The sequence below is a fragment of the Aquarana catesbeiana genome, linkage group LG03 (assembly GCF_042186555.1).
Source record: "Aquarana catesbeiana isolate 2022-GZ linkage group LG03, ASM4218655v1, whole genome shotgun sequence".
Taxonomy (NCBI): Eukaryota; Metazoa; Chordata; class Amphibia; order Anura; family Ranidae; genus Aquarana; species Aquarana catesbeiana.
In genome coordinates, this window is record NC_133326.1 from 662,215,853 (window position 1) to 662,240,534 (window position 24,682).

General features: G+C 43.7%; 1 protein-coding gene across 1 annotated transcript in view; it reads left to right on the forward strand.

Moving 5' to 3' along the window:
• LOC141133429 (complement C3-like) overlaps nucleotides 1–24,682 on the forward strand; it is a 731,058-nt gene that overhangs the window by 107,678 nt on the left and 598,698 nt on the right. Inside the window, exons 4-6 of the mRNA XM_073622815.1 lie at nucleotides 4,748–4,818; nucleotides 13,731–13,819; nucleotides 19,713–19,795. Coding sequence (XP_073478916.1) covers nucleotides 4,748–4,818; nucleotides 13,731–13,819; nucleotides 19,713–19,795 — 243 coding nt within the window. The remainder of the gene's footprint in view (nucleotides 1–4,747; nucleotides 4,819–13,730; nucleotides 13,820–19,712; nucleotides 19,796–24,682) is intronic.

Genomic DNA, 24,682 nt, shown 5'->3' on the forward strand with positions numbered 1-24,682 from the left:
GAACGGATCAATATCTGATCCGATCAGATCTATACTAGCGTCCCCAGCAGTTTAGGTTTCCCAAAAACGCAGTGTTAGCGGGATCAGCCCAGATACCTGCTAGCACCTGCGTTTTGCCCCTCCGCCCAGCCCAGCCCACCCAAGTGCAGCATCGATCCATCACTGTCACTTACAAAACACTAAACGCGTTCGCAGAGTCAGGCCTGATTCCTGCGATCGCTAACAGTTTTTTTGGTAGCGTTTTGGTGAACTGGCAAGCGCCAGCTGCCTAGTACACCCCAGTCGTAGTCAAACCAGCACTGCAGCCACCAAGAAGAAGACAAACAGGCCCGTTGTGCCCATAGTGCCCTTCCTGCTGCATTCGCCAATCCTAATTGGGAACCCACCACTTCTGCAGCGCCCGTACTTCCCCCATTCACATCCCCAACTTACCCCATTTTGGAAAGTACCCCAATTTTGGAAGGTAGACACCCCAAGCTATTTGCTGAGAGGTATAGTGAGTATTTTGCAGACCTCACTTTTTGTCACAAAGTTTTGAAAATTGAAAAAAGAAAAAAAAAAGTTTTTTCTTGTCTTTCTTCATTTTCAAAAACAAATGAGAGCTGCAAAATACTCACCATGCCTCTCAGCAAATAGCTTGGGGTGTCTACTTTCCAAAATGGGGTAATTTGGGGGGGTTTTGTGCCACCTGGGCATTCCATGGCCTCCGAAACTGTGATAGGCAGTGAAGAGTGAAATCAAAAATTTACACCCTTAGAAATCCTGAAGGCAGTGATTGGTTTTCGGGGCCCCTTACGTGGCTAGGCTCCCAAAAAGTCCCACACATGTGGTATCCCCATACTCAGGAGAAGCAGCTAAATGTATTTTGGGGTGCAATTCCACATATGCTCATGGCCTGTGTGAGCAATATATCATTTAGTGACAACTTTGTGCAAAAAAAAAAAATGTGTCACATTCCCGCAACTTGTGTCAAAATATAAAATATTCCATGGACTCAACATGCCTCTCAGCAAATAGCTTGGGGTGTCTACTTTCCAAAATGAGGTCATTTGGGGGGGTTTGTGCCATCTGGGCATTTTATGGCCTTCAAAACTGTGATAGGTAGTGAGGAGTGAAATCAAAAATTTACGCCCTTAGCAATCCTGAAGGCGGTGATTGGTTTTCGGGGCCCCGTACGCGGCTAGGCTCCCAAAAAGTCCCACACATGTGGTATCCCCGTACTCAGGAGAAGCAGCTGAATGTATTTTGGGGTGCAATTCCACATAGGCCCATGGCCTGTGTGAGCAATATATCATTTAGTGACAACTTTTTGTAAATATTTTTTTTTTTGTCATTATTCAATCACTTGGGACAAAAAAATAAATATTCAATGGGTTCAACATGCCTCTCAGCAATTTCCTTGGGGTGTCTACTTTTCAAAATGGGGTCATTTGGGGGGTTTTGTACTGCCCTGCCATTTTAGCACCTCAAGAAATGACATAGGCAGTCATAAACTAAAAGCTGTGTAAATTCCAGAAAATGTACCCTAGTTTGTAGACGCTATAACTTTTGCGGAAACCAATAAATATAAGCTTATTGACATTTTTTTTACCAAAGACATGTGGCTGAATACATTTTGGCCTAAATGTATGACTAAAATTGAGTTTATTGGATTTTTTTTATAACAAAAAGTAGAAAATATAATTTTTTTTCAAAATTTTCGGTCTTTTTCCATTTATAGCGCAAAAAATAAAAACCGCAGAGGTGATCAAATACCATCAAAAGAAAGCTCTATTTGTGGGAAGAAAAGGACGCAAATTTCGTTTGGGTACAGCATTACATGACCACGCAATTAGCAGTTAAAGCAACGCAGTGCCAAATTGTAAAAAGTCCTCTGGTCCTTAGGCAGCATAATGGTCCGGGGCTAAAGTGGTTAAAGCGATGCAGCGCCGAATCGCAAAAAGTGTCCCGGTCATTGGGCAGGCAAATCCTCCGGGGCTGAAGTGGTTAAGCAAAAAGGCAGTATCCTGTTGCATTGGATCACTAACAGTGGAAAAACAAGCACAACTGAATCACCAGACCTGGTACATGGTGAACCTTATCCTAAATGCTTGCTAGTCTGCTGTACTACAGAGCATAGGCCTCAGTATCTCAGTCCTCACGATCAGGGCCTCTAAGCTTAACTCTGGCTTTCTTGTCCTTATCCGTATGGTCTGAGGTAGGGGCAGACTCACACAGGCAGCAGATCTGTTCCTCTCCGGTCCTAAGATGCAGGAAACTCTTATGCCCCATACACAGGATCAGAAATTCTGCCAGCAAAAGTTGGATGTGAGCTTTTGGTCAAAAATTCCAACCGTGTGTATGCTCCATTGGACTTTTGCTAGCAGAATTCCAGCCAGCAAAAGATTGAGAGCATGTTCTCTATTTTTCGGTCAGAAAAAGTTCCTATCAGAAAATGCGTTTGTCTGTATGCAATTCAGACACGCAAAAAATCACGCATGCTCGGAAACAAGTTGACGCATGCTCAGAAGCATTGAACTTAATTTTCTTGGCTCGTTGTAGTGTTGTACATCACCGCGTTCTTGACGGTCAAAAGTTCAGAGAACTTTTGTGTGACCGTGTTTATGCAAGCCAAGCTTGAGCGGAATTCCGTCGGAATAACCATCCAAGGTTTTTCTGATGGAATTTCTGATCATGTATATGGGACATTATGGTTCAGTCTTTGGCACTTCAGCCCTCACCAGGCTCTCTTCCAGTGTAGGCTCAAACAGCAACAGGTCCGCACACTGTGGTTTCCCCGTACTGTTTACACAGACCTCCAGCTCAATACCCAAGAAATCTCTGCTCTCTCCTTCTTGGTTTGCACAGTTTTTCTTGCGCTATAGTTCACAGTCTTACTCATCTCCATAGTACAGCACTCCTAGCAAACTACATCTCCTACTGTTTATTGCAGGAATCATGATCTAGGAGGGAAAGGAGGGTCAGCTATGTCACCAAGTCTCCTTAAAGGGGTTGTAAACCCTGGTGTTTTTTCATCTTAATGCATTAAGGTGAAAAAACACCTTGCTGTGTCCGGAGCCCCCGTTTTACTTACCTGACCCCTGAATTTCCAAGGGGGCGATCCCACGCCATTCTCTCCATGGCTGATCGGCTCCTCATTGGATAGATTGATAGTAGTGCAGCCATTGGTTTCCGCTGCTGTCAATCAAATCCAACGACGCGCCCGCCGGGGAGCGGGGATGAGTCATACACTCGGCGGCTATGCACGCCGGGTGTACAACACAGGAGCGCGCCCGCAAGGTAACCCCCTCGGGAGAGAGCTTCCCAGTGGGAGTTAGCTCTTGCGGGGACGAGCGTAGACAGCCGCCGTGGGGACCCAGAAGAGGACATTCGGGCCACTCTGTGCAAAACGAACTGTACAGTGGAGGTAAGTATGATATGTTTGTTATTTAGAGCAGAGCCCGGAGGGAGGGAGGAAGGAGTGGGCAGATACACACACATCCTGCTCTGCCTTCAGCACAGTGTCTGAAGTTGCTCTCTATGCCAGCTAAGCACCTGGCTGCAGTAGTACAAGTGTTGTATGCGATTCTCCTAATTTTCTGTCCTAGTCACCAAACAGTGAAGGAATGAGACTTTCCTTAGCAGAGCTTCGTCTGAAAAACAAAAAAATTCACGTCAGTAGCTACAAATACTTTAGTTGCTGACTCTATATTATAAGAGCACTTACCTGTCCAGGGAGCCCACGATGTCGGCACCCCACGCCAATTCGTCCATCAGCTTCGGGTGTAGCCCTTCAGGCTTCACAGCTGGTTTCTTACTGTGCATGCACGAGTCACGCTGCGCTTTCTGAATGGTCCAGCTATCTTCTGGGACACACACAGGTCCCAGAAGGCAGCGGAGGGGAATGAAGGAGGGGCCGGATATATCGTAGATCGCTGATCTGCGATCTTACCCAGAAGTTGGTGTGGGTACCTGTCAAAACCAGGTACCCGCTCCCCCCCCCCCAAAAAGTGCCAAATGTAGCAGTGAAGGGGGGATGGTGCGAACAAACGGAGCTTCCCCTTTTTGGTGGAGCTCTGCTTTAATGTGCTCATATTCCACCTTTTTATAGGTTCAAACTCTTCCTTGTGCTTTACAATTTTGTTTAGCATAAATAAACCACAGCATAAATACAATTTAAAATGGGACCAGAAGCTTTATTCCATAATGTAAGAGTATGCACCACAAATTAGCACTTTATGGAAGACTTACCTGCCAAGTGACCTCTCCAGTGCTCTCAGCTGTCAAGGGTGCTTCCATCTTCTCTTTTCTGGTCTTTCTTCCTGACTCTTCGGACTCTTGATTGGCTAGGCTGCGATGATGTCACTGATGTGCATGGAAGAGACATCAGCTCAGCACAGAGCGGTACCGTTAATGTACATAAAACTGCACATTCGCGGCTCAGCGTACATAAAAATTGACAGGCAGAAAGAAGCAGTTATTACCGAAGAGTAAAAATTGTACCTCTCAGTGTTTTTTTAGTTCAATTTTTTTTGGGGCTTGGCCTCAAGCTGGAACCTAAAGAGTATAGGCTAGATCAGCAGAAGAGCAGAAGACAGCATTGGTCTCCCTCTTGTCCTATAAGTGATAGTCATGTAAAGACAGATTAGTAAAAGGGGGTTGGATGGGGCCACTCTTGTGGACCTTGTGGCTGTAGGTTTGTCCCAGCATCCTGCTATATTAAAATAGAGCAGAATTTTAATGTTTTGCTTCTCTTCCCTTTTTCCAGTTCTTTATCGGTTATTTGCCATGGACTACAAACTGAAGCCAAAGGGAAGACCATTAAAAGTTGAATTTTCGGTGAGCCAGAGCTTTCTATAAATTATATTAATGTATGTAGGCACGTGTACATTTATTAATTTGTTTAGTGCTGTTCTTTTTCAAATGAAGCTTTATGTAATGACATACATTTATAGGCCCAGTCTGTCCAGACAGTATGGTCACCTGCTGATATGGCACCATCCACAAGCAGCTTAACTCTTCAATAAGACGCAGAATTTGAATTCGATGCAATTTTACTTCAGATGTGTGCAGTATAGAGTATATTTTTCCAGTCTTTTGTACTGTAAGAAGACAATTACTTTTCTAAGTCCTTTCTCTGCAAAGAACAAACAATGACTGAGGCAACAGGGAGGGCTGGTGCTCAATATTTTGGGGGGGCGGCAAACCAACGCCCCCCCCCCCCGCCCACGGTAGACCTATGGGAAGGTGGCGTTCCCCCTATGCCTCGTGGGAGACAGATGGGAAGGCGGCAGTCAGAGGCCTCCTTACCTTAGGAGGCAGATGACAAGGATCCAGGGTAGGGCTTCTGCTCCTCGCTCTGAGGCCGTTTCTTCTCCTCCCGACTGAACAGGGAGTGGGTCCTGAGACCCGATTGGCCGGTCTTAAGACTTCTTGGCCAATCGGGTCTCAGGACCCGCTTCCTGATTGGCCGGGAGGGGAATCAAGAAGACAATAGCGAATATTAATTTACTATTGTCACACAACTGGGTGGGCTCAGGGCGTCCCGAGCCCACCCTTTTTTGAAGCCAATTAGAGCCTCAGGCTTTAATCACGTGCTTACAAAAAAAAACCATTGGAATCCATGCGACTGGCGCTTTTCATGTAGAATAGGGGCCGGGCACATGGATTAGGGGGGTGGCGTCACTGCGCTCCTTATGAGCAGCCACCACTGGTCTAGCTAGTACTAAACTAACTAGCACTAAACAGGATGGGAAGACATAGTGGAATACCAAACTAGTTGTAGTGGCCCCAAACAAGCACATGATGTCAGCATATTTCAGAATAAGTAAACTGATACAGTTCAATACAACAAAAGAAAAAAAAATACATAAAGTATATGTGGGATAGAACAAGTGCTCTGATACCTGTATGACCCAGAGTTCACTAGCTGTATTACATGTTATTCACATATCTTTTTTATTCCTTAAAGGACAACATCAGTTTTGGTAAAAGTTGTCCTTTAAGGCAACTCCTTGTTCCCAGTTCCAGTAATCTTACCCAGTAATCTTCACTGTACAGCTCACACAGCATTTCTTCTAAAATGTCTTAGCCATTATGCTTTGATAAATAAGGGTAAATTCACAAAGTTTTTCAGGTGGACTGAATTGGATGGTGCTTGCATTCCTATGAACAGGCCCACTAACATAAAAAATGGAGGAGGACCGCGTCTTCTTCTGTGTGGGCAGACCAGATCGGAGACAGCTGGGTGTAAGTGGACAGCGAAGTCCGTTTATTCCCAGCCACCCATAGAGCAGAGTGGGGTCTGTCCATGTCTGTGGACACAAACCTCTCATCTGCCCTACTCTATTCTGATCAGCAGGGCATCAGTGGACAGATCCCCTGCCGCGCGTGGGCACCAGGAGTAAAGTGCCTCTATGTTTTAGTGGGGCTTTACCGTAGTTTTAGAGGCGATTTTCGGCCACTAGCGGGGCACTTTTAACCCCCGCTAGCGGCCGAATAAGGGGTTAAAGGCACCCACAAAGCATTCAATTTTAATGGGCAGGGGCGCTTTAGGAGTGGTGTATACATCACTCCAAAAGTGCCTCAAAGACGCTGCTTGCAGGACTTTTTTTAACTTCCTGCAAGCGCACCACTCCTGTGTGAAAGCCCCCAGGCTTTCACACTGGAGTGGCAGAAAAGGCACTTTGCAGGCGCTAAATTTAGCACTAAAGCACCTGTAAAGCGCCTCAGTGTGAAAGTAGTCTAATGCCCCGTACACACGGTCGGACTTTGTTCGGACATTCCGACAACAAAATCCTAGGATTTTTTCCTACGGATGTTGGCTCAAACTTGTCTTGCATACACACGGTCACACAAAGTTGTTGGAAAATCCGATCGTCCTGAATGCGGTGACTTAAAACACGTACGTCGGGACTATAAACGGGGCAGTGGCCAATAGCTTTCATCTCTTTATTTATTCTGAGCATGCATGGCACTTTGTCCGTCGGATTTGTGTACACAAGATCGGAATTTCCGACAACAGATTTTGTTGTCGGAAAATTTTATATCCTGCTCTCAAACTTTGTGTGTCAGAAAATCCGATGGAAAATGTCCGATGGAGCCCACACATGGTTGGAATTTCAGACAACATGCTCCGATCGGACATTTTCCATCGGAAAATCCGACCGTGTGTACGGGGCATAAGGCATCATGTACACTGCTGCTGGTAAACGGACGTTTAGGAGCAGTTGGGCATTTTTTTCAGCTGCCTCTGAGCTCTCCTCTATGTTATTTTATCAGTACATGTACACAGGGTCACTTATAGTTGTTTCAAGGCAGTTGAGTTTAGAAGCCTTTTTTGGAACACAAAAAAAATGGGTTCAGACAGATGTCAAAAAATGCCAAATGCCTGTAACAGCTTGTAAACGCTGCTTAACGCGGTAACTCGCGTTTAGCAGCGTTTCATTTACAGTTGTTTTTCATTTTAACAGAAAATATATATATATATATAATTTTTACAAACGCTGCTAAATGCGCCAAGTAAACGCCGCTGTATGGATGTTTTTAGATGCCGGTTTTTAGCAGTCAAGTTAAATCGTTCAGGAGAGGTTAAGCAACGTCCCATGTACATGAAGCCTAATGCTGACAACAAAATCCATGGATTTTTTCCGACGGATGTTGGCTCAAACTTGTCTTGCATACACACGGTCCCACAAAGTTGTCAGAAAATTCGATCGTTCTGAACGAGGTGACGTAAAACACGTACGTCGGGACTATAAATGGGGCAGTAGCCAATGCCTTTTGTCTCCTAATTTATTCTGAGCATGCGTGGCACTATGTGCGTCGGATTTGTGTACACACGATCGGAATTTCCGACAACGGATTTTGTCGTCGGAAAATTTTATAGCCTGCTCTCAAACTTTGTGTGTCGGAAAATCCGATGGAAAATGTCCGATGGAGCCCACACACGGTCGGAATTTCCGACAACACGCTCCGATCACACAATTTCCGTCGGAAAATCCGACCGTGTGTATGGTGCATTAGAGTCTTCTGAAATGTGTACTAGTATCTAGTACGCCGCGTACACATGAGCAGACTTTCCGGCAGACTTGGTCAGACGTTCTTCCCGCCGGACTTTCCGGCAGGCTAGGTCCACCCGTCTTTCCGACGGACTTTCGCCAGAGTTACGGCGGACTTTCAGAATGAAAGGACTTTCCCACACACGGACAAGTCCGTTCATTTTGAACGTGACTCGGGTACGACGGGACTAGAAAAGGAAGTCAATCTCGCCGCTTTTATCGGCGAGATTGACACCCTGTGAGCCCCTTTCGTGGGGCATACCAGGCCCTTAGGTCTGGCATGGATTTTAAGGGGAACCCCCTACGCCGAAAAAAACGGCGTGGGGTCCCCCCCAAAATCCATACCAGACCCCGATCCGAGCACACAGCCCGGCCGGTCAGGAAAGGGGGTGGGGACAAGCGAGCGCCCCCCCCCCTGAACCGTACCAGGCTGCATGCCCTCAACATGGGGGTAGGTGCTTTGGGGGAGGGGGGCACCCTTTGGGTGTACAAAGAAGGGCAACGCAGCAAAGCTAAAAAGGGTCTGGAGGATATTAGTTATGTTAAGGTTGCAAGCACTGAACTTATTCTCTCTGGAGAAGAGACGCTTGAGATATGATTTAAATTTACAAATACCATACTGGCAACCCCACAATAGGGATAAAACTTTTTTTGCGGAAGGGAATTTAATAAGACACGTGGCCACTCATTAAAATTAGAAGAAAAGAGGTTTAACCTTAAACTGCGTGAGGGTTCTTTACTGTAAGGGCGGCAAGGATGTGGAATTCCCTTCCACAGGCAGTGGTTTCAGCGGGGGGCATCGATAGTTTCAAAAAACTATAATGCCGCATACACACGATTGGAATTTCGGCCCGCAAAAGACCGATGAGAATTTTTCGTCGGAAAATGCCACCGTGTGTATGCTCCATCGGTCTTTTGCTGGCTGGAATTCCGCCAGCAAAAGACCGATGGAGCATGCTCTCAATTTTTCGGTCGGGAAAAATTCCTATCCAAAAATGTGATCGTCTGTGGCAATTCCGACGAGCAAAATCCATACGCATGCTCCGAAACAATTCGAAGCATTGAACTTCATTTTCTCAGCTCGTCCTAGTGTTGTACGTCACCGTGTTCTTGATGGTCGTAATTTCAGCAAACTTTTGCGTGACCGTGTGTATGCAAGGCAAACTTGAGCGGAATCCCGTCTGAAAAGCCGTCATATCTTTTTCCGACGAGAAATCCGATCGTGTGTACGCGGCATTAGATAAGCACTTGAACGACCGCAACATACAGGGATATACAATGTAATACTGACATATAATCACACACATAGGTTGTACTTGATGAACTTGTGTCTTTTTTCAACCTCATCGACTATGTAACTATGTAACTATGTAACCTATATGCTTAAGATGGTTTGCACCTAAATAGAAAGGGGATCTGCTGTGCTGAGGGAGAGGTTTATGGGTAGGCTGGAGAAATATTTAAACTAGGATTGGGGCAGGGGAGAATTAGATTATAATGGGGCAACCAGGTCAGATAGGGGTCAGTCCCTATTGGTGGTTAGAATGTGGAAAGATGGGGTGGGGGGCTATAGCAGGTGATAAAAAGTCCCCCATGTTACAAATAACCATTGGAAATTGTACTATTTGTACTAAAATACAAAATATGCAAAATATGTGTGCAAAATGTGACAATGAATTAAAGTGTTTGTTCACCAATGCCATGAGTTGGAAGATTTGGTGCATGAAGAGAACTATGGATTTAATTGGTATTGCTGAATCTTGGCTTCATTTATCTCATGACTGGGCTATTAATATTCCTGACTATGCTTTCTTTTGGAGAGACAGGGTAATAAGGAAAGGTGGTGGTGTCTGTCTCTATGTGATAAGTGATCTCAAATCAAGGGTGAAAGTGTGAGGACTTATGCCATGTACACATGGGCGGACTTTTTGACCAGACTGGTACGACGGGACGAATCCGTCAGACAATCCGACCATGTGAGGGCTTCATCGGACCTGCAGTGGACTTTTTCGGTCGAAAATCAGACGGACTTTTGATTTGGAACATGTTTCAAATCTTTCCGACGGACTCGAGTCCAGTCGAAAAATCCGCTCGTCTGTATGCTAGTCTGAGGGACGAAATCCGACACTAGGGCAGCTATTGGCTACTGGCTATTAACTTCCTTATTTTAGTCTGGTCGTACGTCATCACGTACTAATCCGTCGGACTTTGGTGTGATCGTGTGTGCGCAAGTCCGTTCATTTGAAAGTCCGTTGGAAGTCCATCAAAAGTCGGTCGAAAGTCCGTTGGAAAGACCGTTGGACCTTTGATGCCGAAAAGTCTGCCCGTGTGTACACGGCTCTAGTTGAGAGTGTGATGAAGCTGAAGCATTATGGGTGGAACTGCACATGGGTGTGTGTACTACAAATGTAATCATTGGAGTTTGTTATAGGTCAGTGTTAATGAGGGGGTGGCGACTCGGCTTCTTGCACAGATAGGAAGGGCTGCAAAGGCTGGGACAGTGATAATATTGGGGGATTTTAACTACCCAGCAATTAACTGAAGTAATGGCACTACAGAAACAGTTAAAGTTCAAAAATGTATACATTTATAAATATAAAAAATATAAAAATAAAGTAACACTATCACCCTTTAAATGTTACAAAAAAAAAAAAACAACAGTATATGTAAAAAGAAAATCAAAGCTGCAAAAATTCAAAACAAATGACAGATTGCAAAAGATAGTAGGACAAACCCCTTAAAAATTCTTCAAATACACTGCTCAAAAAAATGTAACACATTGAAAACACATCAGATCTCAATGGGGATATCTCATGCTGGATATCTATACCAATATGGACTGGGTGTGTGGATGTGTAAGGAACAAAAGGATGCCACATTGTTTGATGGAAATGAAAATGATCAACCTACAGTGGGATGAATTCAAAGACACCCCAAAAAATCAAAGTGAAAAAATTATGCAGCAGGTTAGTCCATTTTGCTGAAATTTCATTGCAGCAACTCAAAATGGTACTCAGTAGGTTGTCTGGCCCCCACGTGATTGTATGCATGCTTGACACTGTCTGGGCAGGCTCCTAATGAGATGACGGATGGTGTCCTGGGGTATTTCCTCCCAGATCTGGACCATGGCATCACTGAGCTCCTAAACAGACTGAGGTGCAACCTAGAGGCATCGGATGGACCGAAACATAATGTCCTAGGGGTGTTCTATTAGATTTAGGTCAAGCGAGCATGGGGGCCATTCAATGGTTTCAGTTTCTTCATACTCCAGGAACTGGCTGCATACTCTCGCCACATGAGGCCCGGCATTGTCGTGCACCAGGAGGAACCCAGGACCCACTGCACCAATGTAGGGTCTGACAATGGGTCCAAGGATGTACCTAATAGCAGTCAGGGTGCCATTGTCTAGCCTGTAGAGGTCTGTGTGTCCGTCCATGGATATGCCTCCCCAGACCATCACTGACCCACCACCAAAGCGGTCATGCTGAACGATGTAACAGGCAGCATAACATTCTTCACAGCTTCTCCAGACCCTTTCACGTCTGTCACATGTGCTCAGGGTGAACCTGCTCTCATATGTGAAAAGCACAGGGTGCCAGTAGTGGACCTACCAATTCTGGTGTTCAATGGCAAATGCCAATCAAGCGCCACGGGGCCGGGCAGTGAGCACAGGGCCCACTAGAGGATGTCGGGCCCTCAGGCCACCCTCATGAAGTCATGTTTCTGATTTTTTGGTCAGAGACATTCACACCAGTGGCCTGCTGGACGTCATTCTGTAGGGCTCTGGTAGTGCTCATCCTGTTCCTCCTTGCACAAAGGAGCTGATGACCAGAGTTTACAATGAGTAGCGAAATATTGCTGCAAAGTCATATATAAGGTTACTGGAGTAACAAAACATTGTTTAGTAACAGGGATATAGGCGTGACAAAATTGTCTAGGAATGACCAAAGGGATTGCAGCTAGGGAGAAAAAGATTGTGGTGTATAAGGAGGAGAGAGCTTCATATCTAACAAAAAGGAGGGAAAGAAAAGAGGGGGGAGAGGGGAAAGAAAAGAAGGGAATCCACAAGGGTGACCTGGTTACCAACTAGACATTCATTGGGGACGGTAAAGAGCCTGTTAGCGTGATAGGAGAACTGATTGATCAAAAGTCGGCGGTAAGCAGTGTGTGACCCAGGGTTGCCATATTTTATTGAATTTGGAAACCTGATCTTTTTCTATAGCTTCCATTTTGGCATGTGTCATGGTGCGATTTACCCTATGTTTAGCCTCTGCTACAACTAAAGAAAGGAATTTCCATGCTTTAGCTAAAGTTTGTTTTGCAGCTGTAAGGAGTTGTAGAAAAAACTTGATTTGTGTGCCTGATAGGGAATCTGGTTTTAGGTTGAGAAGTACCGAGGTTGGGTTTGGCTGCATCAGTATGTTGAACATTCTGAAAGGGAGAGTAAAAATATTGTTCCAGAAGGTTTAGACTATTGGGCAGGTCCACCTGTAGGAAGTAGGAAGGGACAAATTTAGCTATTCTGAGAGGTACTAAGTACCAACGGGGCAGTACCTTATAGTTAGCTTTTTCAAATCAAGTACATTATTCCTGCAGCTCTGTTGTGTGGCCACATAATCTTTCCTTGTTCTTTGGCATCTACAGGGAAGGATCTTTGGGAGGAGCTTCTATTACTTTACTGATGTATGCTTCAGAAGAGCAATTCAAACTAAATTAGATATTAAAAAACTTTTTACAGCTCACTTTAGATCTTTATTGAACACCAAATGTGTATTTTTTCTGCATTAATATGGTGTAGGCAGAGTCAGAGTGACACAAGCTTTTATTTTGTTCAGACAGCATCTGCATCCAAGGCTCTTTGTTTATTTTATTGGTATTAGCATTTTGTTTGCTACGTTTAATACTGATTTATATTAAAACTAAGCTTTTTTGTGAGATTCTTAGTGAATTTAATCAATCAGTATACTATACTCTGCACCCATAGTGTTTGGGAACAGGAGGACATAGAGGAGGAACAAGGGGAGTGTAATTTACCACTCTGTATACACCCACATGTGTGACGCTATAGTCACATGGACTGCACAGATAAGAAAAAGGAGGAAATGAAGAGCTTAGAAGGGAACTGAAAATGGAGCATGCTCAGTAGATGACAACAGCCGGTCTACACGATGCCAAGCTGCAATCGGGACACAGAGAAATTGGGAGGGACAGCTGAAGGCTGGTTAAAATATTTATTTACTGTATTTATAATGTATTTACTGTATTTACTGTACTTATAATGTTAAATCTCAATAAGACTCTTTCACTGTTAAAAGGTATTTTTTTAAAAAAGTGTCTGAATAATTAGATGTCCATTATGGCAGAACCAGACTACCTATGCTTTTTTTTTTATAAAGGCTTGCACATTAGGCTTTAAAAAGGGGCAGAAAAAAGTACAATTTAGTTTTCATAGACTTCAGTGGGGTTTTGCCTGGTTTGCTCACTACTAATTAGTAAACATGAGCATTTATGTACATTTCTGAAGTTGCACCATGTCTGCATATGCAGTCCTTTTTTAATGTCTACAACCATCTGTTGTTCTTCCTTGAAATCAAACTTGTTTTTTTTTTAAATAGTTTTAATTGTATATAGATTCCCTAGTACTACATACCTGTAAATACTAAACATTTCTTTGTTATATTTTCACTCCAGACTCCAGATAATATAATTGTGAAACAAGATGTTTTTGAAGTTAGGTCAGGTATCATTGAGAGGACTTACCAGCTAACAGAACTAGTCAGGTAAGTGGGACAGTGGTTGTTGATAAAAATGTAGTATTTGTGTGTTTAGAATGAGAATCAATTTAGGAGCCATCACATTGTAGTTAAAATGAGGTTATATAAAATGAGTGCATTAAATGTTGCTGGTCATGAATCTCTGAAGGTCCAGGGAATTTTTCTTCTTGTATTAGCTCGAGTGTTTCCAAATATCTGCCCAGTGTTTTCCTAAAGCAAACAAAATGTATGCTTTCCTCACACCACCCCACCCCTCAAATACAAAAAGCTTTTTGAAAAATCAAATTTGTACACAAAAATAATTCCTCTGCCTTCTGACGTTTCCTGGAAAAGCTGGCCAGTCTACTTCTTGTATGGGATTCCACATGCCTAACTCTTCTGAGAGGCAGCTGAGGGGCACACAGACCTCACCTGTGCCTTCCAGATGTATTGAAAGGCTGGTCGAGGTAAGTACCATATTTTTCTGTGTATAAGACGCCCCCATGTACAAGACGCCCCCCCACTTTTTCAACCCAAAATTAAGAAATCAATATTTTAAACATAGGTAAAACAGAACACATTACAGTTAATGTTTAAAAACCAGCATATTATGCAGGGGTTGTTCTTCCTGTTTTTTCCACTGTCTGATTATACACTCAGTGAAGGGAGCTACAAACTGTTTATCTGCAGCTCTATTCCCATGCTCTTTTGCATAGCTGGCTACATTTGGTTTGACTTTTGCAGAGTAAGACAATCACTTACTTTTGTATTATTTTCTGACATCTTGGGCTCAGAACACTCCGGTCCCTGTTGCATCTGCGCACTCTCCACTTCCCCCCTCACCTCCAGCTCCAGCTAACGTCAGTAACATACGGCTTGTGATTGGATGAAGCCTTTTGACAAGCTATGGGCAGCGACGCACCTGCGCGGCTATCTCCCAGGCTGACTGACCATGTATAAGCGTCTTATACACGGAAAAATACGGTAGTTGTTTATTTTTTGTTACAATTTTTAGTTTCCAACAGCATTTGTAGCTGCTGACTTTAATTTTTTTTTTTTGAGCCCTTAACACTTAAACCTGGCTTTAACACTAAACACGTACTCACTTCCTATCTCATTTCTTGAGACCCTAAAATACCAGGACAGTACAAATACCCACCATTTTTGCAAAGTAGTCAGTTCAAGGTATTTAGCATGAGGCTTGGCAAGTTTTTTTAAGTTTAATTTTTTATGTCACTTTTTGGGAAAATTAAGAAATTAAATATCCCCCCCCCCCACAAAGTTGTAATTTTAGTCACACACAGCATAGGCATACTTATAATTACACCCCAAAACACATTCTGCTATGCCTCCTAAATACCACATGGGATACCACATGGGTTAGACTGTTTTACGGTCTAGATGCATGGAGGGGCCCAAACTCCAAGGAGCACCTTTGGGCTTACAGTGAGTCCATGAAGTGCCAGGACAGGATAAACACCTACAAAAATGACCACATTTTTGAAAGCACAAGACCAAGGTAATTTCTGAAAGACATAGTGAGTCTTTTGAAAATGTATTTTTTTTGTCACAAGTTTTTGGAAATGCAGGAAACAAAATAAAAATGTATTTTTTTTTACACAAAGCTGTCAAATACTAAAATATTTTTAACACATATCATAGGCATTCTTAGAATTACACCTTAAAAGGCATTCTTCTACTCCAACGAAGTATGGGGATACCACATGTGTGGTATTTTTTCACAGCCTAGCCACAAAGATGGGCCCAAATTCCAACAAGCACATTCAGGCATTCTAGGGGCATAAATTATGCACTGCTGGTGACTTACACAGGTCTGGTGATGCTGGAGCTGTTGTGGTGACACTCAGTTGCTGGCTCACACTATTGTGGTGACACTGCGACTGGTGTGGCTATCATCATGGACACTGTAAATGGTGTGGTGGTGATCAGGGACAATTATGACTGGTGAGGGACACAGTGAGTGATGTGGCAGTGATAAGGGACAATATGACTGGTGTGGCGGTGATCAGGGACACAGTGAGTGGGATGATAGTGATCAGGGACAATATGACTGGTGTGGCGGTGATCAGGGACACAGTGAGTGGGATGATAGTGATCAGGGACAATATGACTGGTGTGGCGGTGATCAGGCACAGTGAGTGGGGTGGTAGTGATCAGGAACAATATGAATGGTTTGGTGGTAGTTAAGGACAATTTGACTGGTGTGGCAGTGATCAGAGACACAGTGAGTGGCGTGACAGTAATCAAGGACACTGAATGGTGTGGCAACAATTAGGAACACTGACTGGCATGGTGGGGATTAGGGACGCTGACTGCTCTGAGGACATTGTTCTGCTGTGACAGTTATTTAGAGACAAAGGCTGGTGGCACTGACATACAGTGATAGAGCAGCCAGCCCTTGTACATAATCACCGACACAGCAGTACATTGTCACCATAGTGACACTGCGCTTGCTGTGGTGACAGTATGTAAAAAAAATAATAATATATATTTTTTTATTATTATTTTTTTATTTTTATTTTTTTACATCCTGTCAGCAGAGCAGTGCAGTGTTACCATAATGACACTGGAGTTGCTTTACTAAAACTGGAGAGTGCAAAATCTGGTGCAGCTCTGAATAGAAACCAATCACCTTCCAGGTTTTATTATCAAAGCTTAATTGAACACACTTAAAGGGGTTGTAAAGGTAAAAATTTTTTCACCTTAATGCATTCTATGCATTAAGGTGAAAAAACTTCTGACAGAACCGCCGCCCCCAGCCCCCCCGTTTTACTTACCTGACGCCTCGAAAGTCAGCTTCGCGTTCCCGACATCTGTTCCTCCGCTCACCCTGGCCGCTGATTGGCTGCAGTGGATGGATTGAAAGCAGCGCAGCCATTGGCTCGCGCTGCTGTCAATCACATCCGATGACGCGGCGCGCCGGGGGGCGGGGCCGAGTGATACAGCGAGCGGCTATAGCCGCCGGCTGTATCACGGGAGCGCGCCCGCAAGCACTCACCACCGTGCGAGGGAGCTCGCATTAAGGTGGTGAATGCTTGCGGGGAGGAGCTGAAACAGCCGCCGAGGGACCCCAGAAGACGAGGTTCGGGGCCACTCTGTGCAGAACGAGCTGCACAGTGAAGGTAAGTATAACATGTTTGTTATTTTAAAAAAAAAAAAAAAACACCTTTACAAACACTTTAAGCTAGAAGCTGATTGTCTACCATGCACAGCTGCACCAACTTTTGCACTCTCCAGTTTTAGTAAATCAACCCCACTGTTTTACTCAAGTGAGCTAATTGGGATTTTTTTACACTATGATTGCTTGTATAATAATAATGGCTATATAAGCAATCATTTCTGACAGCGATTAGATGCATTCATTGGGAACTACTGTGATAGCTGTGATTAATTACAGCTATTGCATGGTACTGGGCCACTGTGAATGGCTTTGTACCACGTGACCAATTACAGAGATCATAGTAGTTCTCAATTGCATCATGAATGACAGCCATTGTTTACCACTGCATATGTGATCGCTGTGATTGGTCACAGCAATCACATGGTACCAGGGCAGAGCACTGCCATCCAATACTTGAATCGGTAGGATTGCACTGCTTTGCACCCCCGGCGGTGTGCATGAAGCACAGTTCTGGAAGACTGCTATGTCCTCCCAGAAAGATGATTGTCCTCCCACTCCCTATATGCACAATGGCCAGATTTGAACCAGTTAAAGCCCAACTCCAGGTTATTAGCAACCCTCCCACACCCCTATAACTAACCTATAGATAACGAAAAAAAACTATTCAAATGCCTGTTTTACTTAACTGAAGCAAAGAAGAGGGAGGTCCTATGATTATCCTTCTTTCTTTGTCTGTTTAATTCCTGGGGTCCTTAATCAGGTGTCCACATTATTGCCTGCTTGATGTGCATACCTCCTGTTGGTGGAGGCAACACTTCCAGTAACCAGTTCCTCTCACATAGGCTGCAGTTGCAGGAAAACTCACAGGAGCAGTATGGGGACCAGTGCTCAAGAATATAAAGAGTAGAGAAAAATGTCTGGTCACTAGGGCAGGTTATTAGTTCAGCTCATAGAGGAAACTGTGCATTTGATTCATTGCATTGCAGGGTGGCTTAGGAAGAGATGTTTGGAATCAAGACTGAGAGTGAAGTCATTGATGTACAATGTAATATCTATATTTAAATTTATTCTGGAGTTGGGTTTTAACAGACCAAAGGGGAACAAATATGAGAATTTCAATATTAGGATTTAAATACACTTTGTGAGTGGCTTTAGGTGGCTTATCAGTGATAAAAGTGTACTTTCTGAACTCCTGTGACACATTAACCTCCTCCCGCCCATAGTATAGGGAACTGACGGCAGGTGGGATCTCCACCCGTTCTGTGTGCCCTCGGGGCCCGCAATGCGGCGAACGCGCTGTGTTCACAGGACACGCCTCAACCCTGATCTTGATAAAGAGCCGATGATGCGGCTCTTACCCAAGTGATTGGCTTTGTGCAATCACAGTCGATCACATATAAATGCGGAAGTGCCGTTTATCGGCTCTCCTCGACTCATACTGACAGAGGGTGAGGTGAGGAGAGCCGATCAGCGGCATCTCCTCGCAAGGGAGACTGTTCAGGTAATTAAGAGACTTATTACCAGTGCCCCTGATTACAGTGCTACCCCAACAGTGCCCAGCAAGTGATGGCAGGCTATGCCCATCAGTGACACCAATTAGTGCTCATCAGTGACACCAATCAGTGTCCATCAGTGACACCAATCAGTGCCAATTAGTGACACCAATCAGTTCTGCCTTCAAAGAGGTAGTAATCCTATGCATTAGGGTGAAAAAACACCTGGCAGTGACCGGCCCCCCAGCCCCCCCTGGAATTTCACCCATTGGGGATGCACTCTTCCTCTGCCCGGGGTTCTCGGCTCTTGATTTGATAGATTGATAGCAGCGCAGCCATTGGCTCCCACTGCTGTCAATCAAATCCAATGACGTGGGCTCTGGGGGGCGGAGCCAAGTCCGGAATTTGTGTCTATGGATGCAAATGCTGGACTCGGGAGCTCTACCGCAAGGTAACCCCCCGGGAGAGGGCTTCTCCTAGGGAGTTATCTGATGTGGGGAGGAGCCGCAAGAGCCTCCGGGGGACCCCATAAGAGGATGTTCGGGGCCACTCTGTGCAAAACGAGCTGCACAGTAGTTTTTAAAAAAAAAACAAGCCTTTACAGTACAATCACTTTAAGTGCCCATCAGTGCCGCCTATCAGTGCCCATCAGTGCTGCCGATCAATGCCCATCAGTGCTGCCAAACAATGCTCATCAGTGCTGCCGATCAATACCCATCAGTGCCATCTATCAGTGTCTATTACTGCTGCCTATTAGTGCCCATCAGTGTGGAGTATTAGTGCCTTCTCATCAGTACCATCTAAGCAGTGCCCTTCATTGTCGCTTTATCAGTGCCTATCAGTGCCGCCTCATAAGTGCACATCAGTGCAGGAGAAAAATCACTTTTTTACAACATATTCTGACAGAAACTAAGAAAAAACTTTTTTTTCAAAATTTTTTTTTTTTTTGTTTTGTTTAGCTCCCTAATCTAGTGGAGGAAAGGATCAAAGTTCTGTGAATGCCTACTTGCACAGTTGACAAGGTATCAGGACATGCACTAGTATTCCTGTCTCCTGATACTTAGGTGAGCTGCTTGAGGATGGGCAGATATCTCCATGCCAGCCATTCTTTTGAAACTTACTACCAAAATGCAAACATGACCATAGCAGTATGGAAAGCACATTTCTGAGCTTTTGTAAGTTGTTTATTGATTGAACTAGATGGTCTTTTTTCAACCAGACTAACTATGTAACTATGTATTAGTTTGCAATGTAAACACTATTTCTTATTGTCTACTACTCTTAGCTTGGGGATATGGACCATCACTGCAAAGTATGATGACTCTCCACTGTATAATTATACCACGCAATTCGAGGTGAAAGAATACGGTAAGAGAATTGGAGCAGTGCTATTGCTTCATTGTGTCTGAATGGTGGTTCTAATAGGACCTGGTGAAAAGGTTATCATGATTGAGGGAGGGCATTAGGTTGAGCTACAGGTAGACATGAAATACACAAATGAATGCAGCTCTGTATTCATTAACCAGTTCAGATCCACACTATAGCCGAATGACGGCTACAGCACGGACCTGCTTTGCTGGGACTACGTCTATTGACGTAGTCCTGTGCCCGAGCGGCCTGCGTACCCCCTTCAGGGCGCGCACGGCGCACTCTGTGATCAGCGAGTCTATGAGATTCGCTGGATCACAGATCGGAGTAAGGGGTCGATCCCGACCCCTTAACACGTGATTGGCTGAGAGCTGATCATGTAATGTCAACAGAGCCGGTAATCGGCTATTTTTTCTCCTCGCGCTGACAGCATGAGGAGAAAAAAAAAAGCCGATCACTGGCGGCTGTGAGAGGGACATCAGTCCTGATCACGGCAAGCTGCTGCCAGATCATCAGTGCCCACCTGTGCCCCCTGCCAGTGCCACCTAGCAATAGGCAACAGTGCTGCCTACCAGTGCCCACCAGCACCACCCATTAGTGCCCACAGTGCCACCCATCAGTGCCCACAGTACCACCCATCAGTGCCCACAATTATGCATAAGCAAAAAAAGGTGTAAATCAATGGTGCCAAGTCTCTGATTCCTTATTTGCAGCAGCGCTATGTGCCCGATGTCAAGACACATATAAATAAGACAAAAAATGGTAAAGAAGATGTGCAGGACAGTTCAAAAGAATTCCAGTCTGTGCATATGAAGAGTTTCTTGTCACCAGGAAAAAGACAACACCGCGTGAGGGGGTGTCCCCCAGTGAGTTTGCACTCACCACAATTCCAGAAAATACAGGCCTTTGTACTGTTGTTATTTAATAACCATCCATCTCCTATCACCAACCACCAGATGTCGCTAGCATTCTCGATTAATAGTATACCATAAGGGGAAAAAAACAAACTCATATAGCGTAATATTGCTAATGATAAGTTTATTAACATATAATGTTCCCTCCCCCCTTAAAAACTGCGTACCAAAAATAAAACAATAGTAAAGCAGAAAGAGCGTTTGTAAAGTGCACTGTGCCTTAGTCTACGTCTCCCGGGAGGAGTTGCCAGAGCGCTCGCTGTATGCGGCTGGTTTCACTTGCTTCCTGGTTCCTTCCGGTGCGTGGAACGCACACGTCACTTCCGGTGGATTACGACCCTGACGCGTTTCGTCACTTCCGGACGTCATCTGAGGGCGTAATCCACCTATCATTCAGCCGGTTTTTTATATCAGTGGCAGATGCAACAGCCAATGGGAGAGGGCCTTTTAATAGGATGCCTCCCCATGACGCTGGAGCTCTACAAAACTGTCAGCAATGGGAAACTAAATTCGCAACGCCGGCAGAGTGTTTTTTTAAAAAAAGAAACCTGCCACTGCCGCCTGTATCGGAAGAAAATTGTGACATCTATGTCCTATACATAACAGTACTTTGTTTGAGCCCAAACAACATCTATTCAATATCCTCACTGTACATCAAGCAATGGGCATAATATAGGACATATAACATGATGGGATGCAATCCTCCATGTATCAACTTATCCCGTTTGGACTGCTTATTTAGCATATACCATAGCAGTCTTCAATATTATTATAAATGTCGGGATAAAAACTAGTGAATACTAATATCCAATGATAAAAATTATCATAATGTTATCCAGCAACAGAAAATAAATACTATTAATACTATACGTGGAGGATGCAATACAATGGCATTAAATACACATTTATGGTATAAATAGAGATAAATAGGTGTACTAACTATTTAAATATGTGATAGGTAAAACCAGCTGCCTAAAGTTAAAAAAGAATACCTTAAAAATAGGCTAAAATAATGTATCAACTAAAGATGGGGGAGATTATGTGTATGTATGTATAGACCGTATGGCCATACACAATAAACGATTCTATGATCAATGTGATTATGAATTTTAATAAAAATGATAAGAAATAAATAATTAATTAATTATGATAAGAAATAAATAATTAAACTATATCTCATAGGGAATATTATGTTAGAGACATTAAGAAGTGGGAATTATGTATCACTAATAAAGCAGTTTATATCGAGCTCTATATTGAGACCTCTGGGGGAAAGTGCGTCTACGGAATATATCCATCGAGTTTCATGCTTGGATAATTCGCGAATGCGGTTCAAACCCCTCCAGTGAGTTTGGAGATGTTCAACTCCCCAAAATTCCAACCCCTTGGGGTCCCTGTTATGTTTCAACCTAAAATGCAAAGATACATTGTGGTCTTTGTATCCAATCTTAATGTTGTTAATGTGCTCCGCGATTCTAATCCGTAACAATCTCTTTGTCCGGCCTATATAAATCAGGCCACAAGGGCACCTTAAAGCGTAGACAACATAAGAACTATTACATGTAATAAACTGTTTGATATCAAAAGACCGGTTGTTCACTGGAGAGATAAAACTTTCAATACCCCTTAAAGGTCTTGCGACCTCTCTGCATGCTTTGCATTTTCTGCATGCAAAGAATCCGTTACGATCCCAAAAGGTCTGGGGGCGTTGAGGGGGGTCTAGCACTTTCTTGACTATTTTGTCACCAAAATTGGTGGTTTTTCTATAGATGAATTGAGGAGCGGCTGGCAGCACACTTGTCAATTTTTTATCCATCAAAAGGATATGCCAGTGTTTTTTAAAAATTTCCTCGACTTCCTTATATTGGGAATGGAATTGGGATATGAAACCCCATTCATTATTACGGTTGTTTCCTTTCTGAGAGGGGATTTCCTTGGTTGTTTCTTGTAGACAGATTGCTCTTGGGAGGGCTGCTACTTCATCCACCACTTTCTTTAACATATCGGGTTTATAACCTTTAGCCTCGAATCTTTCCGTGAGTGTCCTTGATTGGAGCAAAAATTCAGTATCTTCTGAACAGTTTCTTCTTACCCTCATGATCTGTCCTTTCGGGATGTTTTTTAGCCATAGAGGGTGATGGCCACTGGTAATGGGAAGATAACTGTTCCTATCTGTCTTTTTGAAGAACACTTTAGTCTCCAATCTATCCTCACGTCGATAGATGGTTACATCCAGAAAGTTAATGGTATCACTGTGCCAATTGGAGGTTAGTCTAATGTTATTGCTATTACAATTTAAAACCTGTAAAAATTGTTCCAATGACTCAGATGGTCCGGCCCAGATAAAAAATAAATCGTCAATAAAACGTTTATAAAAAATTAATTCAGAGCGCTGATCTTTAAAAATGGTCTTATCCTCCCACTCCGCCATAAAGAGATTTGCGATACTCGGCGCAAATTTGGCACCCATCGCCACTCCTCTCTGTTGTATATAAAAGGTGTTTCCATACCAAAAATAATTATGGCCGAGACAAAAATCTAGGGCATTCCTTAAAAAAACTTTTTGGTTATGGGGAAGGTCGTCCCTTTGGCTAAGGGCCCAGTTAAGTGCCAACAAAGCATCGTCATGCTGTATGATAGAATACAGAGATGAGACGTCTGCTGTGACAAGAAGGATCTGTGGTCTACCCGCTAGGTCTATGTTCTGCAAAAAGTTTAAAAAGTTTTTTGTATCTTTCAGATATGACCTGGTGTTCATAACGCTTTTTTGTAAAAAACAATCTAGGTATTGTCCCATTCTTGCTGATACAGATCCTATACTGTTTACTATGGGTCTTGCTGGAGGATTAGAAGGGTCTTTATGTATCTTCGGCAGAGTGTACAACGTAGGGATACGACTACTCGACGGAACCAAAAATTGCTTCTCTTTGTCGCTTAACACTCCACTCCTAGATCCCATCTCTACCAAAATTTTCAATTGGTCCCTATAGGCATGAGTAGGGTCTCTCTTCAAGGGTTTGTATGTTACCTGATCAGATAACATTTCTATGATCTGGTTATGATACATTTCTTTCGGGAGTATCACCACACCTCCTCCCTTGTCTGCCGGCCTTATAACAATTTCTTTCCGTTTTTCCAACAGAGAAATGCCCTCACTGATGTGTCTCACATTCACATTTTTATTTGGTTTAAGCTGTTCCAAATCACGTATAATAAGTCCCTTGAACACCTCAACTTGATGATTCGGATTATTCAAGGGGTTGAACAGAGACTTATTTTTTAAACCACTGTTAATTGGTGTATTGGATTTTCTGGTAACAGTGGTGGTGGATGGAGGAGCGCACCCTAGGAAATATTTTTTGATGTTTAATTTTCTGATATATTTATGAATATCAATAAAAACGTCAAATTTATTAATGGGTTTTTTTAGACCACATTTGAGACCCAAATTTAAAATATTCAATTCCTTATGCGATAATTCGACTTCAGACAAATTAAAAATACCTCCTACTCGGACCCCCTTCTTCTTTTTTTGGATTCTAGATCCTGCCCTACATCCTCTGTATTGCCTTTTTCGTTCTTCTCTATTTGTGGATGCTGTTCCTTCCGCTGGGGAGGTTTTTGGTAATTCCAAGGTTTTGGACCTCTGTGTTGAAATGGAAGTGGTGGACCTCTGTGTTGAGGTGGAGGTTGTGAACCTCTGTGCTGGAACGGGGGTTGTGGACCCCTGTACAGGTTCGAGGGCTGGGAGTAAGGTGGAGGTCTCCCTCTCCGTGGGGGTAGTCCCCGTCCCCTTTGTTGGAATCCCCTCCCTCTCCCTAAAAAAGGACGTGGGTGCATTTGATTGCTATAATATTCCTGATTGGTCTGGTATTCTTGCAATGGTTGAAATTTATTATATATAGGAATATCCAATAGACCGGGTGGATTATATTCCTTCTGATTATTTCCTTTTTGTTTACCTTGTCTCTTT